The following is a 21,646-nucleotide window of genomic DNA, read 5'->3' on the forward strand; positions in this document are numbered from 1 at the left end:
TCAAACTCATGACCCGACCCTGGGCCAGGGAGTGGGGAGGGAGCGAAGAGGTGAGACAGGGAGGCAGACCCGAGGCTGCTGCAGCCGGCCGGCCCACGGTGGTGGTGTAAGTCGGGACGTGCTCACACACTGGGTCCATTCTGAGGGCAAAGCGGACAGGATCTGCTGATGGACTAGACGTGGGAAATGGGAGAGAAGACAAGGCTGAGCCCAAGCCTCCGAGACACCACCAGGAGGAGCTGCTCCTGTCCGCAGTGGGGGCAGCGGCGGGCCAGATGTTTGGGCGCTAGAGTGGGATCCGGCTGCGCTGGGTGTTGGGCAGGGTTAAGCTCTGACACCTACAGTGAGCACAGTTCATCACTACCTCCTTCAGGAAACATGTTCTTCATTCAGCCTCCAAGACACCAGCTCTCAAGTTCCCTCCTATTTCACTGGCCACTTTCTTGACCTCTTTGCTCCCTCCACTCGAAACGACGACACAGTGTTTTGAGAAGGGGGAAGGGTAGCCGCTGGTGTCCCAGCAAAGGGCAGCTGCAGAAAGGGAGGGAAGAACTGCCTTGGGGTTGGCGGATGCAGGGTGACAGGCGTGGAGAGGGGACTGGGTGGCCCCTAAGGCAGGATAAGGAAACACACTCTAGAACCACTGTGGGGAAAGCTCCTTCCTTTAGAACAAACCACAGGCAAGATTCTTTTTCTTCTCCTTACCAGGGAAGTTGCTAAGTGTATGCCGAAGCCTGGGCACAACTCATTCCTAAACAGACCTGCCGCACAGCCGGACGAGGGGAGAGGGAGCGGCGGTGGACACGAGGCACCGATTCCCCCGGGAGTGAAAGGCGACCGGTCTCGTCGCCTCCAGGTCACCCACACCCCTCACCCAGTAGCCTTCCCCCACAGGACTTTGAAGTACATTCCAGATAGAGCTTCATAAGAGATGGCATAATGAATATTTATTATGATTATTTAATTTTTAAAAATAAGCTCAAAAGCCTCTGGGCAGTAAGCTGGGACACAATGGAAAGCAGCCTCTGAGTGTAGACACCTGGTGGGCACACGGCTCCCTGAGCGCAGGCGGACGCCCTGCAGACAATCCACATTACCCCAGATCGCCCCCTTCTCCCAGAAGTCCCTACTGAGATGAGGAGGAAACGAGGCACAGAGGTAGACTGCCAGGACAAGCACACAGGAATTGGACCCAGAAACTCCTGATACTTCTACCCATAATGCTACCCAGGGTACAATTCTGTGGCTACTGCCCAGCAGGGGGAAAAGTCAGTGTCTTCGTCCCAATGCCCAGTAGTGTCACATCTGTGGGGCGGTGGGAAGAGCATCCCGGGGGGCAGGCCCTCACATGACGCCCTGTGATCCAGGCCAGAAGCCAGCAAGTGGGACTCACCCACAGCTCCGGGCGGCCCTCTCCCTTGGCCGCGAACACAGTCCTCACAACAAAGCCCAGCCCTCCTTGTGGAGAACCAGCTGCACAGCCTCGTCCACATCATTCACAACGTGGGACGCCTCCATGAGCCCCGGACTGAAGCCGAAGTCCCGGTGCCCATGGAAGGGAGGCTCCTCTCCTCCCCGCACAGGCTCTGTGGACCCCACGGCCGTGGGACTGTACACGCCAGTGCACACCAGGATGGAGGCACAGCTCTGGGCTGCTGAGGGCCGCTGCTTCCACAGACCACCGGCCCCCAGCTCCTCTGCCCCTTCACGCTTCGCCATCTGCAGGTACTGGTGGAACAGGTTGGCACCGTAGACATCAGACATAGGGTTATCACTGGCAGGGGCACAGCCACACCGGAAAAGAAAAGAGGAGAAAACCCAAGTTCAGTTTTGTAAGGTGCAGAGAGCAAAGGGCAATTGTGGGGCAAAGGGTGTCCACTAAGCACAGGGCAACAAGGCGGATGAGCGGGCCAGGGAGGGGGGGAGGGGAAGCTGCGAAAGGGCCAGGAGATGGACAGAGCTTACCCTACAGCGTAGAGCCTCCGGATGGGGGCAGCCCAGCCCCGCCTCTCCGCCTGCTGCCTGATGAGCTCCTCCGCATACTGGTAAGTGAGGATGCTGGGCTTGCCCGTCAGGCCCTTGTACTGCAGCTCTCTGCCTGTCACTTTGCGGTAAATGGTTTCCAGGCACAGCAGGAAGGTGCCATGGCCAAACCTGCCAGAGAAGACGGCTCAGCGGCTCGGTCGTCCCTCCCTGGGCTTTCGTTCCCCCAGTGGTGACAGGTCAGAATGAAATTACTTCTAGTAAGAACTACATTCATTGCTTTCATTTATGACCTGCTGTTATCTAATAACATTTATTGAGCACTGTTCTAACACTGGAGATGCATATCACATTTAATTCTCAGAAAAACCCTATCGGATGTCTGTTCTCATAAGTAAGGAAACAGGCATAAAGAGACTGAGTAACTTGCCCAGGGGGCAGCACTAGGATTATACCCCAGGACAAGAGGACTGCAGAAAGTTCAAACTCTGCCGATTTTCAGCTGAGCAAGTGTAAACACCGCATTCCCTTTCTCCTCTGCAGCTGGGTGTGTGGCCCTGTGACTGCACCATCAACAAACAGTCAGCGAAAGTAGAAGTGCTGGGCTGAACATCTAGGAAGTGTCTCTAAACCAGGGGGCCCACGCCCCTCTCCAGCCTCCGTCCCTCCCTGCTGCCCGAGGACGCTGAGTGCGGGCAGCCATCTGGACTGTGTGGCAAAGGGCTACGACTGCACAGCAGGAAGACAGGTGCCTGGGTCCCGGACAGGTGCAGCTTCCGTACAAGACATGGGCGTCCCACCCCACTTATTTCACCTGAGAAAGAAACTTCTATCTTCTTTAAGATATTTTTGTTTCGGGTTTTCATCCTTCGCCACTAAACCAAATATGAACTGATACTGCACAAAATCCTGAAGTTATATTTGTGTCATGTATTTACGTAATAAATTCTATTTTCAATTTTTAAACTACTGAATGAAAGATTAAACTCAAACTGGTTTATAAATTGAAATCTGCCCCTTACTGTTCAGTTCACAGCCTATATAACCAAACCCCCTTGACCTAGAGTCAGATACCCTAACTCTAGGAAGAATACTTCAGAAAAAATACCTAACCTCAAGCTAAAGAAAAATACTTGAAAAGTAACGAGAGAGAACACTGTAATCCCCAGCTCCTAGGGGCTACTGAGTGGCGTGACTTGAGGCAATGAGGGGCCCCTCGCCCAGCTCACTGGGAGTCACTGGCGGGGAGAAAACTCTAGACTTCGGCCTTGCAGACAAGAGCAGCCAAACAGCACAGCAGCCGTGAGCTGCCACTCCAGGGTGGCGCCTGCAAGGCCAGACACAGGGCTGCCTCCACGGTGCTCAACCTCAGAGGACGACAGGACGAGTAAGCTCTACACGGTTGTGCAGGGAGTACGTGGGGCTGCTCACAACCCCTGGCCTCTGAGAAAGTCACTTAGCCCACTGGGTCCCAGTTCTCTGGGCAGAACAATTCTTTCCTTCCCCTGCTCCTACGTAAGGGCAGAAGGAAACAGAGATGTGAAAGAATCTATGCCACAGGGTGAAGGCAAGGAAGGGCAGTTAAATAATTTGCATTGATACATCTCAGAAGCTGACCACTTGGGTTCCTCTTGTCAAAAAGAACTTGTTCTGTTAACATTCTGGAGGGCAAGGGCTGTTTGTTAAAAATCACCTCAATAGCCCTGGCCGGTTTGGCTCAGCGGTTAGAGTGTCGGCCTGCGGTCCAGAGAGACCCGGGTTCGGTTCCCGTAAGGGCACGTACCTCGGTTGGGGTTTGTCCCTGGCCCTGGATGGGTTGTGTGGGTGGCAGCCACTCGATGTGTCCCTTTCGTGTCGATGTTTCTCTCTCTCTCTCTCTTCCTCTCTCTCCCTCCCACTCTATCTGAACAAAAAATGAAAAAATGTCCTCGGATGAGGATAAAAAAAATCCTCAATACATCTTCAGTGTTCAGTAAGTCGCAGTTTTCATTTAATAATCAGTATGGAAGTGACTCTTGAAACGCCTCCCAGAAGGTCAAGGTTCTGTGACAGCCACAGGGCCTAGCCAGGTGCAGGTCTGAAGGCCCAGCGCCTCTGTCCGCTGGACGCTCAGGCGACAGCTGAAAACGGGCCACCAGGCTGGAGGCCAGAGATAATGCCCTCACCTGGGCATGCGGGCTTCCGCCATCCAGAGAAGATCCATGTTACTGGCCAGGACAGGGAGATGGGGATAGGGGGCTGTCGCCACACCGGTCCCAGGGTTCCCATTGCTGAGCAGGACATCTATGATCAGCTGCAGGCTTGTCTCCCAGCGTACTGGCTCCCCAAGAAGAAGCACACCTTTAAAGAGCAAAGGTAGGGGTCAGGGGGCAGGAGCAAGGCCCCAGAAACTAGCAGAGGCCAGCTGAGGCCACTCTACCACAAGCTCTTCCCCCACCGTACCCTCGTCCTGGCAAGGGCATGGTTCCCTGAATAGCCTCGAAAGAGCCGCTCACCTGTTCACCCAAGGTGAGCAAAGCCCAGGGCCCAGGAAGGCACCCCTTCCGGGCTCGCACTGTCACTGTGTCCACCATACTTCACAGAAGTCAAAAACAAGACAAGCAACAGCAAGTCTCAGGCCCATTTCCTCCTGCTGACTGATATTCTCCCCACCACCGCACCCACAGACCTTGGCAAAGTGCTCACCTTCTCAGCCACTTCCCTCGAGCCCCAGGAGCCAAAACACCCAACAGCTAGGAGAGCGGGATGCAGACTGAGAGACCTGACCTCCAAGGCGGACTGTGCCAACTTCCCCCAGCTGCGGGCACGTCACTCACCTTCTCTAAGCCTCAGCTTCCTCAACTACAGAGTAACTCCACCAACTATCATTATGAGAATAAAAATGAGATATAATAAATACAGTACTCAGCACATGGAAGCTGCAACATCAGCTACAAGACCAGGGAACTGAACCACTGCCTCCTAGGGAGGTGTTCCAGAAGCCGAGGGATGTATTTTAATCATCCCAATGCCTGGTACTCAGTGGTGAGGATTATGGGAGGGGGCTAGGGATGCCAGATACTCAGGACAGTCCTGCTCAGTCGAAAACTGCCAGTGTGTTTAAACATTTGAATGTCCCATCTGGTATTCACGTAGGGGAACAACCCATTTATAACTAATTGAGCCTAAAACCTAATTCCACTCCACATATAAACTCAAAGTACTTTTTGGTAGTTCTTGTTTTGTTTTATATATATTATTGATTTCAGAGAGAGAAAGGAAGAGAGAGAAAAACATCATTGAGAGAGAAGCATGGATCAGCTGCCTCTGCACTCCCCCTACCGGGGATCGAGCCTACAACCTGGGCATGTACCCTGACCAGAAATCAAACCAGCAACCTGCTGGTGTATGGAACAATGCTCAACTGAGCCACACTGGCTGAGCTGTTTTGGTAGTTTTAATAAACTAATTTTTCAAAAAACAAACAAAAAATGTAATTATCACATAAGTCAAGAGAAGACCACACTTTATTTTTTTCTAAATATTACCAAGAGTTTAGTCCCTTATTTTGCAAAATCACTTCACTTCACCAATGATGATACTGACCCTAATTTCTTTCTTTTTTAATTAATTAATTTATTTTTGTTACAGATGTTTCTCCTTCCCCCCCAACTGATTCTCCTCTCCCCCTCCCTCACTGCCCTGTCCCCAGCTTTGTTGTCCATGTCCATTGTTCATGCACACATGCATATAAGTTCTGTGGTCTATCTCCTCCCCACCCCCTCTTCTGGGGATTGTCAGTCTGTACCCCACTTCCACATCTCTGGGACTACCCCATTCCTCAGACTGTTATGTTCATTATATTCCACAAATAAGTGAGATCATATGAAACTTGTCTTTCTTTCTTTGGCTTGTTTCGCTTAGGATGATACTGTCCAGGACCCTCCATGTCATCTCAAAGGATACGATATCTTTGTTTCTTATAGCTGCGTAGTACTCCATTGTGTATATGTACCACAGCTTTTTAAATCCATTCATCTACTGATGGACATTTGGGCTGTTTCCAGATCTTAGCTATTGTAAATAGTGATGCTACTAACATGGGGGTACATATATTCTTTCTGATTGATGTTTCAGGCTTCTTAGGGTATATTCTTAGACGTAGGATCAATGGGTCAAATGGCAGTTCAATTTTTAATGTTTTGAGGTAACACCATAGTGTTTTCCATAGTGGCTGCACCAGTCTGCATTCCCACCAGCAGTGTACTAGAGTCCCCTTTTCTCCACACCCTCACCAACACTTGTTTGATGGTTTGTTGATGGTGGCCATTCTGACAGGTGTGAGGTGATACTTCATAGTTATTTTAATTTGCATCTCTCTGATGATTAGTGATGTTGAGCATTTCTTCATATGTCTCTTAGCCATTTGTATGTCCTATTTGGAGAGGTGCCCATTTTTTAATTGGGTTCTTTGTCTTACTTTTATTGAGTTGTATGAGCACTCTCTATATATTGGAAATTAACCCCTTATCTGCTGTATCATTGGCAATTATGCTCTCCCATAGAGTGGGTTGCCTTTTCATTTTGGTAGTTGTTTCTTTTGCTGTGCAGAAGCTTTTGAGCTTGATGTAATCCCATGTATTCATTTTCTCCTTTGTTTCTGTTGCCTTAGGTGATGTATCAATGAAAATTCTGCTGCGTATAATGTCTGAAATGTTGTTGCCTACATTTTCTTCTAGGATTTTTATGGAATCATGAGTCACATTTAAGTCTTTTATCCATTTTGAGTTTATTCTTGTGTATGGTGTAAGTTGATGGTCTAGTTTCATTTTTTTGCATGTAGCTGTCCAATTTTCCCAACACCATTTATCAAAGAGGCTGTCTTTACTCCATTGTATGCTCTTGCCCCCTTTGTCAAATATTAATTGAGCATATAGTCTTCGGTCCATTTCTGGGTTCTCTATTCTATTCCATTGATATATCTGCCTATTCTTTTGCCAGTACCAGGCTGTTTTGATTACAGTGGCTTTGTAGTATAACCTGAAATCTGGTAATGTGATCCCTCCTACTTTGTCCTTCTTTTTCAAGATTCTGTGACTATTCGGGGTCTTTTTTAGTTTTATATGAACTTTTGGAGTGTTTGTTCTAGTTCTGTGAAGTATGTCGTTGGTATTTTGATGGGGATTGCATTGAATCTATAGATTGCTTTAGGCAATATGGACATTTCAATGATGTTAATTCTTCCAATCCATGAACAAGGTATGTGTTTCCACTTTTTTATATCTTCCTCTATTTCTTTTTCAATGACCTGTAGTATTCCGCAAATAGGTCCTTTATTTCTTTGGTTAAGTTTATTCCTAGGTATCTTAATTTTTTTGCTGCATGGTAAATGGGATTGTTCTTTTAGTGTCTCTTTCTGTGAGTTCATCATTGGTGTATAAGAATGCCGTCGATTTCTTGACGTTAATTTTGTATCCTGCTTCTTTGCCAAATTCATTTATTAAGTAGTAAATTTTTGATGGAGTCTGGGATTTTCTATGTATAGTATCATGTCATCTGTGAATAATGATAATTTCACTTCCTCCTTTCCAATTTGGATCCCTTTTATTTTTTCTTCCTGTCTGATTGCTGTGGCTACGACTTCCAGCACTATGTTAAATCAGAGTGGGGAAAGTGGGCATCCTTGTCTTGTTCCTGTTCTTCAGGGAAATGCTTTTAGTTTTTGCCCACTGAGTATGATGTTGGCTGTAGGTCTTTTCATATATTGCCTTTATTATGTCGAGATATGACCCCTCTATTCCCACATTGCTGAGCATTTTTATCAGAAATAGGTGCTGGATTTTGTCGTATGCTTTTTTCAGCGTCTATTGATATGATCATATGATTTTTATCTTTCATTTTGTTTATGTGGTGTATCACATTTATTGATTTGCAAATATTGTATGAGCCTTGCATCCCTGGGATGAATCCCACTTGGTCTTGGTGAATAATTTTTTGACGTATTGCTGGATTCAATTTGCTAGTATTTTGTTCAGGATTTTGGCATCTATGTTCATCAGGGATACCGGCCTGTAGTTTTCTTTCTTTGTAGTGTCTTTTTCTGGTTTTGGAATTAGAATTATGCTGGCCTCATAAAATGAGTTTGGAAGTCTTCCTTCTTCTTGAATTTTTTGAAATAGTTTGAGGAGAATGGGTATTAGTTCTTCTTTGAATGTTTGGTAAAATTCCCCTGTGAAGCTGTCCGGGCCTGGGCTTTTGTTTGCTGGGAGTCTTGCTTACATCTTCAATTTATTTTGTTGTTATTGGTCTGTTCAAGTTTTCTATCTCTTCCCGGTTCAGTTGTGGGAGACTGTACCGCCCCTAATTTCTGGGTCACCAATAAACACATACACCTATATCACACCTATAAACAAGTATCAGTCTGCATTTGTAGCTGTAACATTCATGGTGATTCTACATTTGGTTCAATCACTTTACTACTTCATTATGTCTTTTTGGATAATTATTACATATTGAAATACATATTATCTTACTAAAATTGTTTCCTTTTATTTCTCCTATTATGGTTATATTACACTAATTAATATTTAACATATGTGTAGAGGAAGATATACTGTCTATGAATCTCATTTCAGGTCAGTAAAGGAGACATTAAAATGTTTTTGTTAAACAGGAGAGAACTGGGTTTAATGGGGCTAAGGAAAGTTGGACTACATTACCACTAGGTACCTTCCTACTCTAAGATTTTCTAAGTTTATAAGTTTTCTGGAATAAGAAGGCAAGTGATTTGGAGAAGGAAAGATTAATAACAAACATCTCAGAGGTGGTGAGTGGCAGAGCCAAGACCAGAGCCAGGGGCCCTAAGCTCAATGCCCCTGGCTACAGCAGCCTGGAGGGCCTGAAAGGAGAAGCAATAACCCAGACCCGGCCAGCACAAGGAGGGGCCTCATTACCTTCAATGGTGGGGAAGCCGTTCCTTGGAAGGGGCTGCCAAGAGACAAAGAAAAAGCCCATCAATGCAACGGCCACTCTCCACTACTGAACAACACACACTGGTTTCCAGGGTGGGTGAGAAGGAAAGACGCATTCCAAACAGGATCGAAGACCACCCCAGGGTCTAGCCCAAGCTGAGGAAAAGCCAAATAAGACTGAGGAAGAAGATTCGTGAAGGAAGGTGAAGAGAGAATGACCAGGCTCTTCACAGAACGGGTGGAGGGATACCACACAGAAAGCCAGCTAGGAGGAAAGGCTGGTCAGCTATCTTTCCCAGCAAGGACAGGAAGCAAGATAGGGGTCAAGCAAGAGGCTAGAATCAGGTAGCTACAGAGGAAGGTGAGCTTGCGGAGGAGGCCGTCAGGGTGTGAGACCATGTCTCCTGATGTCGGATGAGGAGGCAGGAGCTTCCAGGCTGCCAACTGCCTCCGTTCTCTCCCGACTGACTGTCCCAGTCTTGCCTCTACCACTAACCAGCTGTGCGACCTGCAGCGAGTCACGTCCCCTGTGTGAGGCTCAGTGTCTGAGCTGTTCCAGGATCTGTCCAGTTCTGACATTCTGGCTGTGCACGCAGTTGCACGGTCCCAGATGAAAGCTCTCCAAGGCAATGGCGTGCCCTACTTTAATGAGAAAGCCTGGAGGAGGGACTAAAGCTATAGAAGTGAATGAGCTTATCCATTCATAACACATTTCATCACATTTTGATAGTTGTCTGACTTAAAATATACGCTACATGATATAAGTATATAGAGTTGATACAGAAAAGAGGGCTGGGACAGTCTCACCCTAGAGGATCAATGAGAGGTCCTGTGACTACTGACCAGAAAAGATACAAAATCAGACCAGTGGTTCAAATATCAGCTGATTCCAAAGGTAACACAGCAGACTCTCAGAACTGCCAGTTATCTTTATAAGCTGCTGCTTCTCACAAGGAAACTGCCTCAGCATAAAGTAGAGCAATAAAGGATTTCGCAAAGGTGAAGAATTCTCCCAGGCAGTGCTGGTAAAATACAAAGCTACCAACTGGAGGAGGTGCTAGGGCTCTAACAGGTTCTCAGCTAATCACCAACAGCACAGAAAGGAAGGCCCTAGAACTGCGTGGCTCCTCTCGGCCATTCTGTATATCTGGGGAACAAGTCCTCGGCCAGATGTGCCTCTCCAAGAAGGCAGCCTGCAGAACGTGGACAAACTGCAGCTCTAAGGGGCATGGGTTGCAAGACCAGCAAGAGGAGCCCATGGAGGAACAGGAGGACATAATCAAACACAAAACCCCAGGTGTGTTCTCCTTATTACCGTGGTCTTTGGCCGCCGCTGGAGATCCACCATGTCAAGCACAGGGAAAGCCACCCGCAGCTCGTCCACAGACACCACATTCTTGAAGCCCAGTCTACAGTGAGTTCAGGAAACGAAGCTGGACAGTTCTGGGGGGAAGATGCCTTTAAAGGAACGGAACCAACCCACTCCTGATCAAACTAGTGTACCCAGTCACCAGTCAGGAGTGAACCAATGAGTCCAGACAGAGCCCAGAGGGTACCACCCTGGTGCTGCCAGGCGGGCCATGCGTGCATAGGCGACAGCGGGCTGTGTCCTTCCAAGGCCATACCCCACTGGTCACTGGGTACACTCTAGGTGCCAGACCCTACATTGGGCAAAGCCAGGGCACAAGTCATACCAGAGCCTCTGTCCTCAGGGGGCTTAACCCTGCCCAAAGTCCCTTGCATCCAGCACTCTGTGAAGTGCCGCCACTGTGTGCCGAGAAGTTCAGAAGGGGAGACTGCTCATCGGCCTGGGTAGCTGGGCAAAGGGTCTAGAGAAGTTAGACTTGAACTGAAGCTTTAAGAGGAATTGGATCCACCAGGATGGGGAGGCCATGGGGAGAGGTAAGCCAGCTCCAGCCTCCATTTTCCTGCCCTTAATTCCCATTTGTGAGCTTAACTAAACATGGTTTCAGATTACTCTCAAAATAGTTTCCAAAAATGGTGTTTCCATGAGATGATTCCATCGGCAATAAACCTAGACTCCCTACTGCCCTCATGACAAATTCGCTTGCTTCCCTCGCTCACTCAGTTTCCTCCCCAGCACCCGCTTCCCGTCCTCATTTCCACCCTGTCCCATTCCAGTCTTTTGCTCCAGGATCTTCGCCATCCCTTCTCTTTCCAGCCTCCTGAGCTACTGCCCTGCATGGAAAGCCGGAACCCTCTCCTGCGGCACAGCCATGCCCCCCATGACGCACAAGCAGTTCCTGCTCCGAGGATGTTCCTGACACTCGTCACACCCAGAACCCACACTGCTCTTCTAGGTCTTCAATCCCATGCCATCTGAAATACTCCTTTATTGATGGGGGTATGTTGTTCCTGCCTCACGTAGGAGCCCCTGGATTAATTCGCAATCCCACAGTGCCCCGGCCCCAGTCCCCTCGGAGCCTACACACAGTGCTGGACACAGGGGTGCTAGGCAGGGTCTGCAGGAGGAACAAATAAACTAGCTGCTCAAAAACGAGGACCACCCCCTGCCTTGGGAATGCGCACACAGCCCACAGGATGAATGCACTGTAGAGACCTCATTAACCTTGCAGACAAGTTGACTGAGCACCCTGAACAGCAGCCCTTGAGCAGTGGTTTCCAAACCTAATTACAGAATCACCTAGCTTCCTTTTTTAAAACACAGATTGCTGATTTTTATCTCAGATCTAGTGACACAAAACTCTCCAGTAATCTGTATTTTAAGCTCCCCAGAAGGTCTGATGCAGTGGGCTGGCTTTTGGGAACCACCAGGTGCTGGGATTGGCCACACCTAAGCGCTGTCCCCCACATCAAGAGCCAACCACACCCCAGTGAGGTCCGGCACCCTGCGTCCCACACGCGTAATGGTCCCTACTCAGCTGTGGGAGAAAAGGCCCTAGTCCTGCCCCTTCCTTTTCAGCCAGAGCTAGAAGCACCAAAAGGATACTCTTGGGCATTTTCCACCAGTGGTCCCTGCCCAGACACCAGCATCAGCTTTTCGTGGTATTGCGAGAAGAGCTTCATGGGGCTGTGAGAGAGAATAACTTGATCTGGCTCCACCTGCAGGGAGAGCCAAGAGACAGGGAGAACAGAAAGACACAGAGTTGAGGGAAAAGAATGGGAGATAAATAGCAGCTTCTTTCGAGGGCCCAGAAAAAGAAGCGGGGGGGGGGGACCCCCTCCTAGCTCCTAAAAACGATCCTAACGGTGTGAGAACTAGCAGTCTAATGTAGTTCTTGCCATACAAACAAGCAAGCAGGACCTCCATGGCGTGGGTGCTGCGCTCCCACTCCTCCCGCTCACGCTCAGCTCCGGCTGCAAAGCACAGGGGTGGTGCACGTTCTCCGTCACTGCCGCACGCTCTGCCTCCAACTCGGACTTCCAATTCAGTTCTCCCTACAGACTTAGCTTTCTAACATTTATACTAATTACAACAATGCCGCCCTTTCTCAGAGAGTTTTTGAAACCCTCTCTGAAAACCACAGAAGGAAACAGTTTTATGCCTTTACTCTCTGCATTTATCCTCAAGCACTTCATTTACTTTCTCGGTTTCGAGTATTCTTTCCCAAAACTGTATCCATCCTCAACAAAGAATGAGTGTATCACCCAGCCGGTGTTGCTCAGTGGACTGAGCACCGTCCCATGGACTGAGAGGTTCCAGTTCAACTCCCAGGTTATAGGCCTGATCCCCAGTAGGGGGTATGCGGGAGGCAACCAATTGATGTTTCTATCTATCTCTCCCTTCCTCTTTCTTAAAAAAATCAATGAAAACATATTTTATCTATTTATTTTTTTTATCTTCATTCGAGAACATTTTTTCACTTATCTTCAGATAGAGCAGGAGGGAGAAAGAGAAACATCAACGTGAGAAAGATACATTGAGTGGCTGCCACCCACATGACCCTGGGGCCGGGGATAAACTGCAACCGAGATATGTGCCCCTAGTGAAACCCGAACCCAGGACTCTCTGGTCCGTAGGCCAACGCTCTAACCACTAGCCAAATCAGCCAGGGCCAATGAAAACGCATATTTTAGAAAAAGAATGAGTGTGTCACCGTGAGATACATGTGGAGTTGTGAGTGGGTGAAGAGGAACTGCTTTGAGGGGACAGGACTCATTCACATGCGTGCATCTTATTTATAAGAAACAAAGGCCGCTACTTCAGAGCCCCACCTAGTATACAGAGATTGAGAAAAATGCAACCTTGCCCCGGCCAGTGTGGTTCAGTGGTTGAGTGCTGTCCCATGAACCAAGAGGTTGCTGGTTCGATTCCTGGTCAGGGCACATGACCAGGTTGTGGGTTTGATCCCCAGTAGGAGGCATGCAGGAGGCAGCTGATGGATGTTTCTCTCTCAGTGATGTTTCTCTCTCTCTAAAAAATCAATAAGAAACACATTTAAAAAAAAAGAAAGAAAAATGCAACGCTTGCTTTCTAGGGGCTGACAATTCAAAAGAGACAACCCTGGTGCCCAGAAGAGAAATGGGTACAAAGACAGTAGGTTGAACTGCCAACTCCATGGCGGAATGTCTGTACTCAACACGTACATGTACACAAAAACAACCCTGCTAATGCAGCTCTACTCATGAGGCTGGGCTCGAACTCCAAGCTCTTTTTCCAGCAGAATTGAAAGATTTGTACTGAACCAATGGGCCACGCCCTCGGGCGGATCAACACTATACTCCACCCCAGGGAAAAAGGCTTAGTCAGAGCTGGAGTGGGGGCCCCACTGGGAACCGCATGCTTGAGCTTCCATGCCTCCAGCTGTCTCCTTACCTTGAAGCCCAGCAGGGCTGACAGCTCCTGGGCTTTGCCATGTTGTAAGATGTTCCCAGCATTCGTGACAAAGACCACAGGCACCTGCAGCTGCCCCTGGGCACTCACCAGCCTGCGGAAGGCCTTCAGAGCAGCAGGGATCACTCTATGGCCCCGCACCAGCACTCCATCGATGTCCAGCAGGAACCCAAAGGTAGGCGGACTCTGCAGAGGGGGAAGAGAGGGGCCACTGCCTGAGTCAAAAGGCAGAGGGGGCAGGAAAAGACCCTTAGAAAAGGGTCCACATCACTCGCAGGGCGCCCAGGCCTGAGACACAAAAGGACATGGGATTTCTTTTCTTTCTCTTTTTTATTGTTGAAAGTATTACAGATGTCCCCCCTTTGCCCCCATTGACCCCTTCCTCCCTGCTCCCACCCCCGACAAGCGACTTCTGATAGAGCAAACCCATCAATAACAAAGAATTAGTCCTTTTCCTGTATTTTAAATTTTTTTTTTTTATCCTCACCTGAGGACATTTTTTCATTTTTTGTTCAGGTAGAGTGGGAGGGAGAGAGAGGAACAGAGAGAGAGAGAGAGAAACATCGATGTGAAAGGGACACATCAAGTGGCTGCCACCCGCACGAGCAACCAGGGCCGGGGACAAATTGCAACCGAGGTACATGCCCTCAGTGGGAACCGAACCCGGGTCTCTCGGGACCGCAGGCCCACGCTCTAACTGCTGAGCCAAACCGGCCAGGGCCTTTTCCTGTATTTTAAAGCACATAACTATTTTGTTAAAAATTATCTTTCTGCCCTGGCTGGTTTGGGTCAGCAGTTAGAGCGTCGGCCCGCAGACCAGATGCGGGCTGGTTCCCACTAAGGGCATGGACCTGGGTTGCAGTTTGTCCCCAGCCCTGGTTGGGGTCGTGTGGGTGGCAACCACTCGATGTGTCTCTCTCACATCGATGTCTCTCTCTCTCTCTCTTCCTCCCTCTCTCCCTCCTGTTCTATCTCAAGATAAATGCAAAAATGTCCTCAGGTGAGAATAAAAAATAAAAGCCTGAGTTAAAAAAAAAATGTAACTGCCTTATGACCCCGCAGTCCCACTTATGAGGCAGATCCCAGCAGAAGGCAGAACGCCAGGCCTGGAAAGAAGCGGACGCAGGGGAGGAGGGCAGGGCCACGGAAACTCCATGCTCTCTCTGGCTTGAGAACCTGGGAGGGTGGATGCTGGTGTCACTCGCTGACCCGAAGACCTCGGAAGGGCCGCAGCTGGAAGGCCGGGAGGACCTGAAGATAGGGCGCACGTGGGACCTGAAGCACGGCAAGTGGAGATATCAGCACTGGACAAAGTCCGAGAGATGAAAATCTCGACGGCCTCTGCTCTCAGAGGACAGGAGAGCCTGAGAAGCAGTCAGACCGGAGCCGGGCTCACAGAGAACCAGGCAGAGCATCGCCACGTAAGGGCGGCCGTGTAAGAGTCACCAGCGGAAGAACAAGGAACAGCCATTAGCGTGAGGAGAAAAAGCAAGAGGGTGCAGGTCAAGGAGACTGAGAGACGAGTTTCTGGAACAAGGCAAATAAAAATGGAGTTGACACTGTTGTAATTAGCCTGGTTATTAGTAACAGGAAAGGAGCAAAGGGAAGGCCAAATATTATAGGGATGTCATTTGGGCAACTTCCCCAGGAAGCTGCAGTTTAACACCCCAGGGAGCTACCGGTCCATTCCCCGCAGATCCCTGGACAGGGGAAGACAGACACATGCCCAGGAAAGTTGGGGGGACTACAGAAGGTACTTGCCTGTCACTTGGGAACAAGGCTTGGCCAGAATGGGTGTGGCCACTGCAAGTGCAGGAAGATTTGGGGTATTTAATGCCCTGAACAAAGAAGTGTGCTCTTCTGATTTCTCTTGGGCTCTCTGGGTGCACTCCTGACCTGTGGGGCTCTTGCTCCTGCTTTCTGGCATTCTCCTGTGTGCCCACACGCACCTCAGACACGATGAACTCAGGGACTGCAACCGGCCCGATGCCGCACTGGACCCGGGGGCAATACGGACACTGGCTCTGATTTTAACTCTACTGAGGCCCCAGTTACACTTCTTCTATAACTGGACTAAGGGAAATGGGACTTTAGAAACCCAGGGATGTAAATACAAATAAAAAGCACTAATCTTCCCATGCGAGTCTCAGAAAATTATTTTTCTCAAGATATCAGAAGAACTCCACCCCCAGCACTCATTGGGGAAAGGGCTACCCCACTTCCACCAATAACAGGGTAACTACAAAGTAAAGATCCCATCTCCCCTCCACTGAACAGGGAAGACCACCCAGGAAGGGTGGGTCTTACAGCTCCTTCACACTAGCTTCTGCAGAGCATCCCAGCCTTACACACTGACAGCTTCAGTGCAAGCTGGATATGAGAAGGGACACTGGAAAAATAGGAGGAAAGAAACTCAAACCAACAAGATAGCATCTCTGACTACCAGCAAACAAAGTAGCCAGGGACAAATTGTCAAGTCCCAACACCATGCAGGAAATGCCTGAGCAAACAGCATCTCTAACTCTCCACTGCAGCAGCTGGCCCTGTACCCAACACCTATGGATTGTACTGAGCTATATATTTTTACCGAATCCTTGTACCAACACTCTGGGGTGGGAGTCATTACCTCCAATTTACATTACCTAGCTAAAGTAACCTGGTTTATACATGGTACTCATTATGTATTCACTGGAAAATCCAACCAAATTAATAAGAAACTAAATTCAGAGAGAACCAAACTAGTCAAATTGACCCAGTTCCCAAGTGCTAGATGCAAACTGAGCCCACAGCAAAGTCAGAGTTCTTCAGCGGCCCACATGGACAACACCTCGGAGCAAAGCAGGAACCCAGGAGGTTCAAGGTCATCCCACACCTCCGGCCAGCCCAACCCCGTGAGTTCCAGTTCTTCCCTTCACAGTACACTCACGCACCCAATGGCCCTCAAGGATATCTGCAACCCCTTCCTTTTCCTCAACAAATCCCACTAGAATCGGGGTTCTAATTGGGGTCCACAGACAGATTTCAGGATGGCCATAAAATCTCTTAAAACACTATAGATTTTTCCTGGGTAAAGGAAACACAGCTCTTTTCTAATTTCATCATCTTATTCTTCTCAAAGTCACTGCATGAGTCTGAAGGAAAAGGCGGTATGATCTGCCTTCAAACCCCCCAAATCTGGCACATTGCTTAGACCCTCATAGGTGCTCAACAAAAGGTGACAATGTTGAATGCCTCCAAAAATGAAGAATTACAGCCCTGGCTGATTTAGCTCAGCGGTTAGAGCATTGGCCTGTGGTCCAGAGAGACCCAGGTTTGGTTCCCGCTAAGGGCACGTACCTCGGTTGCAGTTTGTCCCCGGCCCTGGTTGGTCGTGTGGGTGGCAGTCACTCGATGTGTCCCTTTCACGTCGTGTTCCTCTCTCTCTCCCTCCTACTCTATCTGAACAAATGGAAAAATGTCCTCAGTTGAGGATAAAAATAAATAAATAAAAATGAAGAATTATGGCAAAATAATATGGCAAATTAAGGCGAGACCTTTCCCCTCAGGCACTTCCTGACCACCCTGTCCCCTCTCAAGGGAAAAGAGAAAGAGAGGAAGGGGGGATAGAAACATCGATCAGCTAGCTGCCTCCTGCAAGCCCGTACCTGGATCGAGCCCACAACCTGGGCCTGGGCCCTGACCCAGAATCGAATCAGCAAACTTTCAGTGCACAGAACGATGCCCAACCAACTGAGCCACACCAGCCAGGACAGAGTTGGTGACTCTGAAGGGCTGTGTCTTTCTAGCACATTGGTCTACCTTCCTTCCTGTACTGTATGAACACAGAGCATACTGTTCTGAAAAGTTAAGTGTTAAACTCATTTGTTCATAATTTTGAGACAATCAGGGAAAATTTTTAAAGGACTAGATTTTTTTTTTTTTTTTTTTTTTATCCTCACCCGAGGATATTTTTCCATTTTTGTACAGATAGAGTGGGAGGGAGAGAGAGAGAGAGAAACATCGACGTGAAGGGACACATCGAGTGGCTGCCACCCACACGACCATCGACGTGAAGGGACACATCGAGTGGCTGCCACCCACACGACCAACCAGGGCCGGGGACAAACTGCAACCGAAGTACGCGCCCTTAGCGGGAACCAAACCCGGGTCTCTCCGGACCGCAGGCCAACGCTCTAACCGCTCTAACCGCTGAGCCAAACTGGCCAGGGCTAAAGGACTAGATTTTAAGTAACATTAAGGAATTATTAATGTTGTTACATATGATAATAGCATTGTGATTATATTCAAAATGTCCTTATTTTCTTATAGGGTTGAAATGACAAGCAATCAGAAACTGAAAATCTTATAGGCACAAAAAAGAGGGGTTAGGGGAGGAGATAAGCAAAGCAAGTGTGGCAAAATGTTAATAATTGCTGACTGAAAGATGGGTCTATGGATTTCATAATACAGCAAGTCCTCACTTAACATCATCTATAGGTTTGGTGACTTGAAGCAAAACGATATATAATGAAACCAATTTTACCAAAATGAATTGATATTAACAAGATTTAAGTTCCTACAGAACCTCATCAACCTTATAACAAAATAATGCTATTCAAGAAGCTGCTGTCTTATTGTTTGTGGATTTCTAAAAACTTACATAGTTTAAAAAAAAATAAAATGAATCTTCTTCTGTGTTGATGACCGCAAAAGTTTTAGAGGTCTTAGTGGCCACATTCTAAATAGTCACAAGATTTGCTCTTAGACATAGAATCCTCAATCCCTCCTACTCAGAACAGGAAAGTTTCAGAACAATTTAGCAACATCCTTGGGCGTCCCTCATCTGTCACTATATAGTGAGTAATCATCATCTCCAACCCTCAGGTGAATGCACAGAGAACCAGGCACTCGGCAACATAGCAAGTGAAGGTGTACATGGTAACAAAAGTGCCACACTAATAATGCAGGATGTTAATAACAGAGGAAATGGAGGGGAGGGACTTTCTGCTCAATTTTTCTATACTTTCTGCTCAATTTTTCTATAAACCTAAAACTGCTCTAAAAATAAAATATGTATTTTTTAAATTGAAGATATAAGAAAAAAAGTGGAAGTACCTAGAGAAAAGAACAAAGGAATAAATTTTTTCTTTTCATTGTTTTTTTTTTTAATTTTCTTTATTAATTTGAGAGAGAGAGGAAAGGAGAGGGAGAGACAGAAATATCGATGAGAGAGAACATCAACTGGCTGCCTCCGGCACGCCCCCCACTGGGGTTTTGGCCCACAACCTGGGCATGTGCCCAAAATTGAACCTGTGACTTCTTGGTGCATTGAGCCACGCTGGTGGGGCTTCATTTTTTTGTCTTTCTAAATTTTTTTTTATCTTCATTTTCTAATGTGTATTCTCATCTTTCTTCTATATCAATTGATTTTTTTTTTTTTACTAGTCCTGGGTATTAGACCATATCCTCTAATTAAAGTTCATATTGTGTGGTTTAAGATTAATTTGAAATGAAGGGACTATTTAGATGTTCTTTTGTCTTTGTTGCTTACCTAGAATCGGTTTGGTATGTTGTTGTTTTTTATCCTCACCTGAGGACATTTTTGCTTGTATCTTCAGATAGAGCAGGAGGGAAAGAGGGAGGAAGAGACAGAGAGAAACAATGTGAGAGAGACACATCGAGTGGCTGCCACCCACATGACCCCAACCGGGGCCGGGGACAGTCTGCAACCGAGTACATGCCCTTACCGGGAACCAAACCCAGGACTCTCCATCAGAGGGCCAACACTAACCGCTGAGCCAAACCAGCCAGGGCGGTTTGGTATGTTTTTAACAGCAGCATTACAACACAGTCCATTTCACTGTCTCCTCCAATCACTTCCACCTTTGAGATAGTAAATATGCCAGACACTGCGCAAAGAACTCTACATTGATCACGGAAAGTGCCATACATATATTCTTCCCCAAACACTGCATGGTAAGTAAGACAGCTGTGACGTATATTAGGAAACTGATGCTTAGAAAGCTAAGTAATTTGCCTTAGGTCAAACAGCCAGTAAACAGTACAGGCAGGATTCAACTCAAACGCTAGTCCTCTTAAATTCTATGATATACCTCATCCTTTTCTTTCTTTTTTCTAGTCTATCAGGAAAGTCAGTCAGAAATAACTCAGGACCCACAAAGATGCCAGAATCAATATAAGAATTATAAATGATGGCAATTATTCTTTATACTTATGTCATTACAGTTTACAGTCCTTTTATCATTCTGTGCTTCCAGCTTGGGCACTTTTAGCTCTGTGACACTGGCCAAGTCGCTTAACTTCTCTGAATCTTAGCTGCTCCATAGGCAAAATGATTACAATATAACATAGCTGTTAAGAGCTAGAACTCTGGCACCAGACTGCCCTCGGTTCCAGATTCTGCCACTTACCAGCTGTGTGCCCTTGGGCAAATCGCTTAACCTCTCTGTGCCTCAGTTCCTCCATCTGTAATAATGGTCCTTACCTTACAGAGTTGTTATGAAAATTATACAGATTAATGATATACTTGTGAAGTACTTAGAATAGTGCCTGACACAAAGTACTATGTGTTTTTTGAATAAGTAGTTAACGTAAAATACATCCAAGGGTTACTGTGAAAGCATTATAAAAATGTACAACATTATCGTTTTTACATACAGAAATTGGGAATTTAGAAGGCAAATGGCTCAGGGTAAAGTGAGGGTGACAGATATGACTATCTAGCTGAGTCCTGGCCCCGTAGTCTACCAGGTGTTTGACCTTTTTTTAAAAAAAAGTCCTTAAAAACGTGACTCCAAACTTCAGCTTTCTTACTAACACCAGGGTCATGTTTACCTCCAAGGCTGAGAGAATCAGATATCACTTAAGTACCTGGCACAAATTAGGGGCTCTGTGCCAGTTTTCCCCCCTCTGCCACCCCCCAAACCCGACGTAACCGCTGCTCATTACAAGCAGGCCCACAAGCCAATGGGACCAAAGCAAATGGGCCCCACGAAAGTCACACTCAAGTCTGGGCTGTTCGCTTATTGGCGCAGCTCCGGAAGGGAGTCATCACGAGTCTCCAGATCTCTTCCAAACGGTTGAAAATCATAACCAAAGGGTTCCCGTCATGGAAATCAAAGAAAGTCCACGAATCGTACCATGAACAGAAAAACAGGGAGGCGGACATGCCGGGGACTGGGGACGAGCGGCTGGAGGCCAAGGGGCAGCTTGGGGCCCGGCCGGCGGTGCCGCCGATGCCCGGCCGGAGTCCCCGCGCTCCCTACGGAGACAGCCGCGGGGCCGAGGCGGGGCAGGGCGCGCAGGGGCCTCCGAGCTTCGGGCGAGAACGAAGCGCCTCAAGTCCGCGGCCACACGGCCATTCCCCGGGAGGCTGCGACCGCGCCCGCCGCCCGCCGCCCCCGGCCTCGCCGCCAGCCCTGCGGCCTCACCTGCGCGGGGCCCGCGGCGTAGCCCCTTCCCGGGCCGCGTCCCCGGAAGCCCGCGGCCGCGCACGCCGCCCGCCGCCAGAGCCCGGGCGCGGAGCCCCGCAGAGCAGCCATGCGGCCGCCGCCCGCGCACACTGCGCCCGCCCCGCGCGCCCCGGGGCTTCTCGGGAGTTGGAGTCCCCGCGCGCGGCCGCCGAGAGGCGCCGGGCCCTGCCCTCCGCCGACAGACCGGGGTCACGGGCCGGGCGCCCGGCTGGCACGGCCCGCGAGCCTGCCGACTGCCTGGGGCGTCGGTGTCAGGCCCCAGCTCCCTCCACCCTTCGCGCGGGGCACGTCTGTCGTGGAACCAAACCTTGATTGCGAGGAGGGTTGGGAGAGCAAAGCTCTCTTTTGATGTCCGAGTCCCCAGGCAATCAAGGAATGCTTGTCGGTGCCACAGTGTTCGTTCTTGTGTTTGCAGATATTTGCCA

The 21,646-nt window shown here is 48.5% G+C and overlaps 1 protein-coding gene across 1 annotated transcript; it reads right to left on the bottom strand.

Annotated features, from left to right (window-relative positions):
- Nucleotides 1-939: 939 nt before the first annotated feature.
- On the bottom strand, nt 940-21,290 carry HDHD5 (haloacid dehalogenase like hydrolase domain containing 5). The gene is made up of 8 exons (XM_036251928.1): nt 21,180-21,290; nt 13,732-13,935; nt 11,905-12,017; nt 10,249-10,342; nt 8,916-8,949; nt 4,149-4,323; nt 1,966-2,154; nt 940-1,774 (listed from the first exon to the last, which is right to left on the bottom strand). The coding sequence occupies exons 1-8, from the start codon at nt 21,288-21,290 to the stop codon at nt 1,438-1,440; spliced, it is 1,257 nt and encodes a 418-aa protein (XP_036107821.1). The 3' UTR covers nt 940-1,437.
- Between the last annotated feature and the right edge of the window lie 356 nt (nt 21,291-21,646).

This window comes from Molossus molossus, unplaced genomic scaffold (assembly GCF_014108415.1).
Source record: "Molossus molossus isolate mMolMol1 unplaced genomic scaffold, mMolMol1.p scaffold_m16_p_10, whole genome shotgun sequence".
Taxonomy (NCBI): domain Eukaryota; kingdom Metazoa; phylum Chordata; class Mammalia; order Chiroptera; family Molossidae; genus Molossus; species Molossus molossus.